The sequence below is a fragment of the Mizuhopecten yessoensis genome, unplaced genomic scaffold (assembly GCF_002113885.1).
Source record: "Mizuhopecten yessoensis strain PY_sf001 unplaced genomic scaffold, ASM211388v2 scaffold8035, whole genome shotgun sequence".
In the NCBI taxonomy this organism is placed as follows: Eukaryota; Metazoa; Mollusca; class Bivalvia; order Pectinida; family Pectinidae; genus Mizuhopecten; species Mizuhopecten yessoensis.
In genome coordinates this window covers 538,325-551,469 of record NW_018407346.1, presented here as the reverse complement: position 1 = coordinate 551,469, position 13,145 = coordinate 538,325, and the positions used below count along the sequence as shown (strand labels likewise).

The following is a 13,145-nucleotide window of genomic DNA, read 5'->3' as shown; positions in this document are numbered from 1 at the left end:
AAATCTAACAATAACATTCAGTCAGTGTCTTATTACCTTATAAGCTGTCCTATGTAATGATACGTACAATGTAATACATACAAAACAGTATTTAACCTAATAACCACCAACGTAAGGACGCTGTCGTTTATCTGTTTTTAAAATATTTCTCTTTTTAAAGGAAATTCAGCCTGTGGGTATTCTTGAAATCTTGGTTCCACCTTCATTAAAACACCACTAAAATAGGTAATGAGCGAATGAACGTGTTTACAAACGGGGTCTCTGAAGAGGAAAAAGGTGCGAGTGACCTACCAATTAATACGTGTTTTCCTGCGTGTGTGTTTATTCGTATACGCGTCAAAAGTCAAGTCAAGATAATCTTAGTCATAATCAAAATAATTCACGAGTAGGTTGTTCTTGCTAGTCACACAAGCATGCAGCTGCTAGGGTATTTATAAAATTATGTTGAGATAATCTGAAAATATGTCGACATCTCTTAATAGTACATGTATTTCGACATATGTACATGTAACTTATAAGCCATAACTTGATGGCAGAAATATGCTACAATTAAAATAGACTGAAGCCATATATATCAAACTACTTGTTTCTTGTACACAGTACTTGTTTCCTTATCATGATTGCTTATGTGATTTGCCATGAATTTCAGATACAACCATACTACCATTTGATATTTATTCATCCTCCACCACTAGGTCTCGGGTTCGATGCCTACCTGGGGAAGACGTTTTCCTCCGGGCACACCGGGTTCCCTCCACTACCAAGTCTGGCACGTAAATGACCGTAGCTGTTATAGGTCGTAAAACAAAACGAAACCAAACCAAATTTATCTCCCGCCTTTTCTAATAGATGTATGTTGCAATACATGGAAAGTCGCGACCAGCTTATCTGTATTTGGACACCAAACGTTGGCATATAGACATGCATGTGCGCTAGTCCATAATGTGTACAAATATATTTGTATACCCTTCGCTGAAAAGGATTTGTCGTTCGTCAACCCCATACCCAACGGGGATAATGATTACACGTATAAGCGGGATTGTTACACAGCATTGTATACCGACAAAATGGCAAAGGGTTTATTTATAGATCCACCCACGAAGTAGGTCACACTCGTTCAATCCAACCCGCATTAGCACTAGCTAACCAATGGACAACAGGGCGCTGATCTAGAGAGGTTTCATCTGCAGGTAAGTGTTTTGGTGCGTTTTTATCGCTGCTATATCACACACTATTGTTGATGTATAATCACTCTCTGCTTTGATAACATTTGGCGAGAATTGTTGATCTCTGTTTCCAAGGAATGTAGAGAAATACCTCTAAACAACAATACTCATTCATACCGCCTGGGCTTCGCAGTTCGTTACCCATCACGACATTATACCCATGTATGCTACCGGACATAAACACGGATATTCCTTGCTGTCTTATAACATGAATTTTGACAATGGGCTTTCTTTCCCTTAACATATTGATCTGCTTTCGTGTTTATATATGATTAGCAAACATTTTTTTGCCATCCCCGTGACGTGTATGAAACCAACTGTGTGTTCAACGTATGGTTATCTTGACGATTAAACGATCATTGGAATGCCAGAAACAAGACTGACAATGTCGTTAAACAACGGATTTGGTTTAAAATTGTGTGAATGCACCTCACAGGAGGGGGTGATTTTGGGGGGCTTTTTTCTGTAGTAGATTCAGCTGATAATGCCCGTGAATCTACATGTTCATGTAGTTTAGGGGAGTATTTTGGCAATTAAATATTAATTTATTTTGTCATAAATATGAATTTTGATTTAACTGTTTGTCTTTTATTGTGAACTAGTATACAAACATATGTACAAGGGCAACACATAATTAAGAGGAAGGACACGCCAGGTTTTTATGCTATCATTGGTTATTATTCACCTGATAAAGTGATGCCTAGGAGGTTGTCTGCCTAGATNGGATCCACCACTGCATGTGTACTTGAAAAAACCACAGGTAAAAATGCAGTTGTATATCTATCATAAAATAGACTCTACCTTTGAAATAACACTTTACCTATATACCTAATTCCAACAAATTCAAATTCAAATTCAACTTTATTCTCTTTCACAATACAATGTATAGAGAAACATATTTACAATATAATATATAGTAATTGTAGTGTTTGTCGTCGGTAGTACACAGTACTGTTTCATAATATGTACACATTTATATCGAGGTGGTATATAGTCCTCTGCCAACTGACGGGGGTGATCACCACACCATGACGTTAATTAGAACAATAAGATTAGGTAGGGTCAGCCTGGTGAGCCTTAAAGCTTGCCCACTGACCTGACTGGAGAACCTGCTCATATATAGACAATTCAATTCAAATTAGTTTATTATAATGTCACATGTAAAATGTACAAGTATTGCAATTTCTAAAATATGTCTGTTCAGCCTCCCTTACATCCAGTCTACTATATTAGACTTACGAGACACTCACTCTTCCCCTATCACTCTAGACAATGGGAGATTAGCCCCCTATTGTTTAGGGTATAAGTAGTGGACTCCTTGTTTAGGCAACATCCATAGTCATATAAAGATATCCAAACTGCTGGCAAGGGGAAGCCATAGAAAATCATAGTTCAAGGTATTGTTGATATTAGAATGAAATCCAATATAAGATAGAGGAAAATCTTCAAAAGCCTTGGTCCAGATCTTTTTTTGACACGGGGGGAAAAAGGGTGCCCAGTCAACTAGGTCAACACCCCTAAGTCCGCCACTGGCCTCATATAACGTAATGCGTAACGTAATCAGAATCTCGGCTCTGTATTGTAAACATGTAATTCACACTGTGTAGACGACATTTCTAAACAAATAACATACCTTCGGTGAACCGGAGTGTAAAGATTTCTCTAATAGGCTGAAGTTAGTTAAGAAGGCAGTGTAGCCTGCTAGGTAAACGCAACCAGTACACAATCTGCAATACATCCGGGAACAGCGTTTTATGCATAGATCTTTAGTTATAAGTCTCAAGTTTGCATATACCGAGAAGGTGTTAGCCAAAAGTCCGGGGCGGGGGGAGGGGGGAGGGTGTCTCTTGCTTATCCCTTCCCTTCAACACCCATCCCATTCCCCCTCCCCGCCTGTCCGTTGTCAGAGGGGTCTGAGTGTCTCCTGCGAGAAAACAATTGAAAAATTTAACAGATTGTCGGAGATGAAGCTATTGTATTTATACCACTTAATTCCAGTTTTATGTTCATCAATCAATATGAATTAATCACAAATTATTAATACTTTACCTAAAGGCTTACTATTACGTGTACCGTATATGTATACGTCGACCAGTCCCAGCTAGCAGACGACATATGTACATGTTGTAACACATTTTATTGCTATATTTTGAAACTGTGAATCACACAAAATGCAGGATTCAAATGACGGGTGGAGTCTGGCGTAATTGTCAGCCTTTTTATTCCGCGTTTATTTTCTTAATATCTATTTGTAAAGATTACAACTTTGTTCTTCGATATCAGAACATTAATTGATGTCAAAAAACAATATAATTGTGTAAAAAATATAAATTAAAAAATATCAAAATTCACATTTTAAATCCAGGAAATGATTTTTGATATCAATAATATCTAAATATAAAGCAAATAGTACAATGGCGCCCTATAGAAATGTGTCTCGATGCAGTGACCTCAAGCTTCTATTTATGTTTGAGGCACGTCCTAAAATGACCTCAGCTGTTAAAAGGAAGTTTGACAAAATAAAACACAAACCAAGTCTTCTAACAGGACATTGAAGGGACCAAAGTTGATCTGCTACCCCTATTGCAACACAAGAGATATTTGTATGTTTCTTTTTTTTCCTGTCTACTTTATTTCTTTCTTATTTACATCCTCCTTGTGGTTCTACACTAAACCAAATGTAGTCCACTGAACCGTTTTTAAGTTTCAAGTTTCAAGTTTTATTTTTACACTCATGACACACACGAGGTGTGTTACAAGAGGTCAACATTTTAATACATTTCAGTTACATAGCAAAGTGAGTACAGATTGTGTATACAACATGTAAATATATAATACTGCAGAATAATAGCACTGCATTTATCTTATGTCACTTAAAGCCTTAATTGTTTTCTTTAGAAAACGACTTATTTTAGGTAAAACATTTAAATTACAAATAGAAATAATTCTTTTTAGCTTGAAATTGCTGGGGTTTGTAGTTTTATAATTATGGATACATATTTTTCTTATTGATGATTTTATATATCAGACTAGATGACTTGCTCCCGCCAGTTAAAAACTTAAACCAGAACATGATCATTCTTGTCTTGATTTCTTCTTCCAGAGGATATCTCCCGGTTTCTCCATAAATCATGTAATTCGGAGTAGAATTTTTCACATTTATGATTCTTTTACAAAATTGCAAATGCATTCTTTCTATGATAATAGTGTTTTCGAATCCCCATAGCTCACAAGCATACAATAGGATCGATGAAACAAGAGAATCAAATAACTTAAGTTGAAAATCGACAGACAATGGAATACTTCTTATTTTCTTGTAATTTTAGTACATGTACAATGTATGTAAGGCTAACCATTATCTAAACCAACAGTAGGATTTACCAGGTCTTATCCGTTCACGTGTCAAGCGTTGCGTAGGAACGGCAAGTTGTATACGAGATCAACTTAAATTCACATTATATATTTAGAGCTTTCTTGGTATGAAGAGAATAATTACACGTATTCAAGATTTAGATCTAATTCCGGTAAAAAATTGCACGGGGACCCGCATTCGGAACACCTCGCCCCGATTTCAGTACCGTTCATCAAAGGTGACTGAAGTGAATCGGCCGAGGTGTTTTTTGGCGACTCCTATGGATGGCATACACTATGCCAATGCTATTGGAAACCATCGGCACTTTCCATAAACAAGAAACATGCTATTGCCGACGGTTCCAGATTGTTGTCAATGTCGAAATATCCACACCAACACATATTTCTCGTAGCAAATTTTTTATTTCTGGTGGGTGTTCAAAAAGTTTAGATTAATTAAAAAGAAGTTTTTGATTAACATTTTATATCCACGTAAAATGCATTCTCTTTACGCAGACATCATATCCGTTTTCTCTAAACAAAATATCCAAATTAGATAGATTCTCGTTTTATTTTGCTTATTTAATTTCATATAAGTGTTTAATTTATTAATTTTTTTATTTTCGTTTTTATTTGCGAGTTTCACGTCCATGCACCAGCTAAGACACGCTTGTTATGTTAACAAGCATGCCCTGTGGGAACTCATCGATGTTTATTCTTATCTTAAGATAATGATTACATTAATTCAAACATACGTTTTTAAGAAATGTGTTATATGTTTATTCAAGCATGCATGTACTTGCAGATATAGCAGTTAAGTATTTACATTCTGTGTACCACTCCTTGTACATGTACATTGCGTAAGATTGTCCACACGTGATTTATTTTCGAATTTTATTTTCATATTTATTTTTCTATATGCTCCTATATGTATAGTGACGATGGCCGTGAACCATTTTTCAATATTTAGTGGTGAGCTGCAACAGGAAGAATTCATTAAGTTCTGTTATTGAAATCTCAAGAAACTCATTAATTGATACAAACATCCAAATGCTGATATTTAGAAAACAATTTTAGATCGCTAGAGTTACTTTACATGTATAAGAAAATATTTCGAATTATTGATTTCAGCGTTCAACATCTAAATAGATTTGTACTTTAACCAAATATGGCTTAGCGGAAATCAATACACAAAATTTCAAATCATGTTCAATATGTAAACTCAAGCATATTAACATATGTATAGCATCTACGCATGAACGACACTCCTTGTGCATTGTAAAAGACTGCCTATACAAATACAATTATACACGTAGGCAGCCTTACGTGTATAACAATATATCCTTTTCAATAACACACGTAACAGCAGTAAAGCGTACAAAAGTAAGAACAACAAAGTGAGTTAATCTCGGGATATGTCAGACGATTTCCATTACAAACCCTAGACCACAGGTACTTAGGCGCTACCCACTGGGGATTTAGCTTGTGTAACGTGCACCGTGGTCGGTACCTATTTGGTCCGTCCCAAGTGTCTCTCGGGATATGCTGTGCAGTTCCGGTAGCTTCGCCTTAGCGCACTTGCTTAGTAGCGCGACAATAAACAGCGCGACAATAAACANGGGGGGGGGACAAGACCTACACCGCACCGGCTTATGCAGCGTGGCGCACGGCACTAACAACTAGCACACGACTATTACCAGTGCTCCCTGCACCAGTACAGCGCAGTGACAACCTTGCGCACCGGCTTATCCAGCGCAGCGCACCGGCTCACACAGCGTAATAGCTACACCGTGCACAGGCCTTACAACCGCTAATCACCCTAACCTACTGCCTCACGACCACTGGTCACTTATTCAGCGATCAACAACTACCACGCTATGAAAGACTTATGCAGTCTTTCCACAAAGACTTTTTCAGCCTTTGTGTATACCTTATCGTTGTTGTATCTTCGCCGTGTTCTTCTGTCAGCATCATAATTCTCTCCCAGAATGAGATGAAGCCTCGCTTATATACTGCTAGCTCAAACCATTCTGGGGTAAATCAGGTTATCCCATTTTTCATGACGTCACTAAATTTCTCGCTTACAGCCTATGCCAAAAGCTATGTAAAAACCACAAACGCAACCTAAAACTGATTACACATGGTTTATATACACGATCTCATTAAGCTCACAATACTCCACACGTACACACGTACCTCTCGACAGGACACCGGAAATAAATGCCACTGGTACGTACACACACTCAATAACTTGCATAACTGTTCATTTCACTTGTAATCCCGAGGACAGCACAGTGTCCGACCAACTGAAATTTGACTATTTTCCGATTTTTCATGAAGTCTACCGAAAATTCTACTGCATGATATATGGTAAATCATACATCAAATTAAAGGAAACATATTTTCTTGCCGATCTAGACTACTCCCGGCGTCATACGTTGACAAAATCGTATGTTTTTTGGAACGGGGTCATTTCACTAGGGGGGCAGAGTTAGCAACCTTGATTATATTATAGATGTATTGACAGACAAGGCTATTACCTGTGCCCTAAACTGGATACCAGCCCTTAAGTTTTTATGAACAATTGACCGGCTATATCTTAATACTAGCTTATCTCCCCCTATAGCTAGTTACAGAACTTAGGGTCAGACAGCCAAGTGGAGTAAATTATCAGGTTTTTTTCTTAATAATTTATTAATATAGAGTCTATACAAACCGCTATGGGTTAAGAATCATGACGCTCATATAGAGAGACATTTCTCATCAAAAGTATACATGTTTGCCATATACAGTCGCTGGGAATCATATTCCCTTCATTCGGAAGCTCTCTAGTTCCGACTGACAGCTGAAGCACACACAACAATGACGCGTCAACCTGACCGTCTTTGGTCTAGTTTTATTGGTTTGATCCGGTGTCATATAATTCTATTGTGTTTGTGATAGGGACATTTTATTTTTGTTTCCTCTAGAGTTGTCTTGGATGAAGATAGAATCCCGTTTCCTACAATAAGAGCAATACATGTATATTGTTGTACATTTCTGATTATCATAATGTGCATATCTAGAACAGTGGTGGCCGAGTGGTAAAGGCGGCTGACGGTTTACGATCAGTAGCCTCCACCACTAGGTCACGGACTCGAGGCTTACGTGGGACAGTCGCCAGGTACTGGTCATTCCTCAATCACCAAAACCTGTCACGCCCTTAAATAATCATTGCTGCTAATAGGACGTAAAGCAAAAAAAACAAAACAAACCAATTTGACATATTTTCTCAAGTATAATATTGACAAAACATTCTGGTACGTTTACTGTAGAGCTTTGTGATACATCAATTCATTTTATCTTGTAATAGATGTGTACAGTATAAACATTTTGCCTAATAGTATGATTTGAAGTTGTTCCATACTTTGGGGGATGCTATTTGAAGGATTATTTGAAAGGTAAATAAATTATGGTCTTAAAACGTAAAAGAAATTTAATAGGACAACTGGCTGCAGATTCCGTAAAATATTATACCAGCTGCGTGCCTGTCATGTAAGTCATCCTACTTTGTGATAAACCCATGAGAGACAATGCTGACCCAACAGGAGCATTTGGTTATGTTTTCTGATCAAGGGGGGTTTATAAGTTGTTATTATGATTAAGATGCATGTAGTATAGCGGCTACCTAACTAGAGTACCCAACTCAATTTATAACCCACGGATGTACAAAGGACCTGTTACAGGAACAAAAGAACTTTGCCCACAAAGCAATTCAACTATTACTGGGTTATATTTGTAGCTCCCTAAGACACGACCCATGAGATAAAAAAAAAAAAAAGGTCCCCAGGGCCTGTGCTATGAACTATTTAGTGCCGCCTTCCAAAGGTGTACGACAGGGTTCATTTTATTGTCCAAAAAACTCATATTATATTATTTAAAGTATTAAATAATATAATATGATTTGATAGCGTAAAACATTGTTTTGATAGTTTTTTGGACAAAAAAGTGAACCCTGTCGTACACCTTTGGAAGGCGGCACTAAATCGTTCATGGCACAGGACCTGGGGACCTTTTTTAATTTTTTTAAAAATATCTCATGGATCGTGTCTTAGGGAGCTACAAATATAACTCAGTAATGGTTAAATTGCTTGGTGGGCAAAATTCTTTTGTTCCTGTAAAAGGTCCTTTAACAACCAATAAATCTGTTGTATCAAAGATACTCAGACAACAAACACAAGTAATAAGTTTTATTGGATTTATTGGTCACAACTTTCTAAACGGCCGTCGACCCAATAAGCCAGTATGGGTGTAATTTAATAGACCACAATCAACAAACAAACAATTCAATATCAGCTCCCTGCTGATTATTGTGCGAATCAATAGATTAACGGGATTAACGGGTTGAAGGCGACCAATTATTAATCAATAATTAACAGTTTCTGGGTATCAGCTCCTCGCTGATTATTGTGCGAATCAATAGATTAACGGTTTGAGGGTGACCAACTCCCCGTTAATCAATAATTAACAGTTTCGTGGTATCAACTCCATATTAATTATCAGGCAAATTCAAAACCATCAATCAAATATCAAGCTGCACATGTATTCAATATAACACAGGTCAATGTTCATATATTAATCACTATAAATGAAATAGCCATAATACTTTCAAAAAGACACCTAGCACTAAGACAATAAATGCTAATATGGTATTGCCTTTTTGCATTATAATGTAAAACTTGACGGAACAAAATGTGCATGCCGGTGAGAATATCTCTCGACTCAATTCTAAATAGGTAAAAATTATGGTGCAACTGTATTGAAAAGTCACAGCAAAGACCTTGTAACACCCACTCCGGATCTCTTGTATTCCGTTTGGGTTATTGAAAGGTGTGTTAACACGAGAGAAGTCAATGCTTGGTTATACCACTAATGTAGTGTCATATAGATACATGAAAAGTGTAACAGCCCGAATTCCCGTATTAAGTCACCTCTGAAATGAACAAAAGACTGAATAGGGTATCAAAATCTGAAAATAGAAATGGCTAAACTAAAATAATACAATTAAATGTCACCGCAAATTTGATTTGCCTTTTCTAAGTAAAAACACTCTTTAACAACAATTTTCGACTGATAAAAAAGAAGGATAGATACGTAAATGATGTTTTATTTTTTAATTTTCAGATTCGACCGAAAGAACAGATAAGATGTCGTTTGACTTTTTATCGGGATTTGTAGAGATCAGGAGTTTCCTTGCAGGAGACAATGATTCTGCGCAGGACTATGAGTAAGTTGGGTAGACGTCCAAAATAACCAAACAACATTTTGGTTTCAACTCAAAAATTGATGAAACAAGGGCAAAATATGCTCCAAAATAATTACCAACTGGGAACTTCGATATCGGCGTTAATCTCTCTTGGAACAGGTTGTTCTAATAACGAAAGAAGGACGGTTTTCATTCAATTAGGTATGAAGTATTTGTATTTAGTCCAAATATGTTTTTTTGGTTTTCAAAATTCCAAACGTTTGAAAAGGACTCAAATAGGCTAAGTCTGACGTCCAATCACATTGACATGCAGTAAACGTATAATGATTTAGCGGTATTCTGTTTTTAGCGCTATTTTCGCCCTTCAAATATAGCGCTAAATTAAGATTGCACAAATAAACTTTCTCTATATAACTCGCTATTGCATATATCGAGAGTTCGCGCCAATTCATCAATGCGCTTATCTATTAAATTTCAATAAAATACTGAAATTAAAATCCGCTAAAATAAGTCATTTGCCAGTATAGGAAGTCAGTGAAATGTGTTTGATCTGATATTGACAGTATACAGAGTCACAATACGACTGTAATCCTGATTTAATAGTACCACGGATGTTATTAAGAACTTTGATTATGGCTTAGTTGAGCATCTCACAGAGCCAGCGATACAATGTTGTTTACAAGGAATATTGTGAAGTTTTTGAACCTAATACCAGCGTATCTTTATCATTAATCTGTATGAGGAAGGATTGTAATACAGAGGTGTTGTTAGCTAGTATTTTATATTTCAAAAAATATTATTTTTATAGTGGGGCGCTGACTTATCTATTCACTTATTATGTGGATGATTGAGTGCGGTGAATGGATATCGGGCCAAGATCGGGCCAAGAAATACAGACTTTTTTCAATTTTTTTCTTTCTAAACATACATATTTTTTTAAATTATAGACCTGATATATTCTATCTACTCTGAAAGTTAATATAACACTCATTTGCTCTCGTGTTACCCGTTGCCGAACGTAGATAAAAGTTTTTAAAAATTACAACAAAAAAAAACTAAAAAGAATTTCTTACTAACTTGCTTTTGACAATCGGTTAAAAGGTACAAAAGAGGGAAAAAATACCTAAAATATTTAGACAAATGGTGGATTTATCGAGATCTAAAATTCTCGATATAACGGGTTTTGATATAAAGCTCAGTTGTCAGCCTCCATTGTCTCCTTTTAAATCATAATATATATATATATATAAAAAAACATCAAAAGAGTCACATTTTGCCTCTATTGAAAAATAACATTTTTCAGTTCTCATTCATAGCACGTGCTAATTGTTTTCCAGTCCACCGTGTAAGGACGTCGTGGCTCACCAAACCTTCTACCTCTATCTCCTTGCCCCTGCGGTAAGTAGCACATTCCTGATAGTCCCTACAGTACGTACATTATCGTATGCCTTAGTCATCGGTGCAGCATTTCCTCGAACAGATGCGAAGTCAACTATCGATGACATAACATGCCATTGCTGAAAACATTTGGGGAGAAATGGCACCGTAGTCGTTAAAAAGAATTAAACCTGTGCGTTGTAGATTACTCTGAACTGTTTGCTTACGTTGTGTTGTTTACTTTTTCACATACATAGTCAATTGTTTTCTTGTGTATAGATAGACAAAAAATGATGTATATTGTTAATGTTTTTTAGAGTAATTCTATTGACACTCAGTTACACAAAACAGTGTTAAAACAAGCAAAAAAGCGACATAAATGCAATAACATGATTGTTCCAATACGCATTAACTTCAGTGACCCTTTTTTTTTTTTTACTAATTTCGTATTCCTCAAAATATTTGTTTGATATGGACCTGACGATGTGTACAGTCCAGCTAACAGTGACTGTGGTAATTGTCGTGTTACACGCCCCTATGTAACATTGCATTATAACCATTGTGATAACATCCGTCTCAATTCTCGCGACCATGTCATTCCTGTCTATTCCTAGGTTCTCTTTACCTTGATGTTGGCCTTCACAGAGAAGAGGTTCATAAAGAGGGATTGCTGCGGCGGGAGACCTTCTCTGGTGCAGTAAGTGATGTAACCTCCCTTGATTTCGTTTGTCTCTGCAGTAAGTGATGTAACCTCCCTTGGTTTCGTTTGTCTCGTTCAGTAAGTGATGTTACCTCCCTTGGTTTCGTTTGTCTCTGCAGTTAGTGATGTTACCTCCCTTGGTTTCGTTTGTCTCGTTCAGTAAGTGAAATTACCTCCCTTGGTTTCGTTTGTTTGTTTGTTTTGACTTTAAGGCCCTGGCATCAGCCAGAGCCATGTGGAGATAAATGCTTATGGAGATGCCACCGGAAAGAAAATAGGGAAGTGAGAAAACAAAACTATATAAAATCCCAAGTATAGCAATTGGGGATAGCAGATCAAATTTTGTTTCTTCAATGTCGCATTAGCAAAGGACACTGAGGGAAAAAAACAATTCTGCAGAGCACCGCATTAATACGATTTTGCAATACAGAGGGATACAGTAGGCCTGTTATTTCCCCGAACCTACAGGGACAACCTTTCCCTGTGATGGGTTAGTGGTATTCATGGTGCAAATACACTATAATGGTGACAGCATACCTGAATTTCAACCAATGACAAACTTAGATAGAGTTGTATTGTATAAGTTTGATTGCAAGTTCGTATCAAACATACAAACACACTTCCTTGTTTCTATTTATGATAAACCAATTGAATAAAAGTGTATGTTACAGGAAAATGATACAAACATGTAAATATCAAGAAAATGGATTATCCGGGCCTTTTACAGCTCTTCGTGAGCTTACTTTTATTGGGATTCTTCGTGCGAGAAAAGAAATCATAGGTTCTGATGTTTGGGAACTTTAAAACACCGGTGTGTTGGCAGGTGTGGGTTCGACTCTCGATGTCGTTAATTTGTTGAGTTCTGTTAATCGGTGCTTTCGTTTTACTTCATTTTCACTGCACTACTTTTTCTTGCTTAATCTCAATATTATCGACCCTCTTCTGTCGGACAGTATAGCAGCATGCCCTTATATTGTTAGAACTGTTAATCTATTTCAAGTATTGGTTTAGGTAGTATTGAGGTTAAAAAGGAAACAACGGCTAACCATTAGGCCTGTGTAGGAGAGTTAATTCCTAAAATATGTTGCTATTATCTAAGATAAAATGTCAGTCATCCGAAACGGGTTTTTTTTGTACGGAGTCCAACTCTTTTGTTACGTTTGCAATCGATCATCCGGGAGAAAAGAAGCATTCGGTTTGATTGCAATAAAATCAGATTGTTCCAGCGATTACAATTCCATGAGCT

The 13,145-nt window shown here is 36.8% G+C and overlaps 1 protein-coding gene across 2 annotated transcripts in view; it reads left to right on the top strand.

The window, feature by feature from the left end:
- Positions 1 to 860: 860 nt before the first annotated feature.
- The window catches only part of LOC110454703 (stimulated by retinoic acid gene 6 protein-like), a 34,282-nt gene continuing 21,997 nt past the window's right edge, over positions 861 to 13,145 (top strand). The window contains exons 1-4 of one of the 2 annotated variants that reach the window (XM_021504354.1): positions 861 to 1,190; positions 9,741 to 9,843; positions 11,160 to 11,220; positions 11,814 to 11,896. In XM_021504354.1, the coding sequence (XP_021360029.1) occupies positions 9,764 to 9,843; positions 11,160 to 11,220; positions 11,814 to 11,896 (224 nt within the window). In that variant the 5' untranslated portion in view covers positions 861 to 1,190; positions 9,741 to 9,763. Of the gene's footprint in view, positions 1,191 to 6,749; positions 6,807 to 9,740; positions 9,844 to 11,159; positions 11,221 to 11,813; positions 11,897 to 13,145 lie in introns of those variants that run through there. The other variant, XM_021504355.1, reaches the window with a different exon arrangement.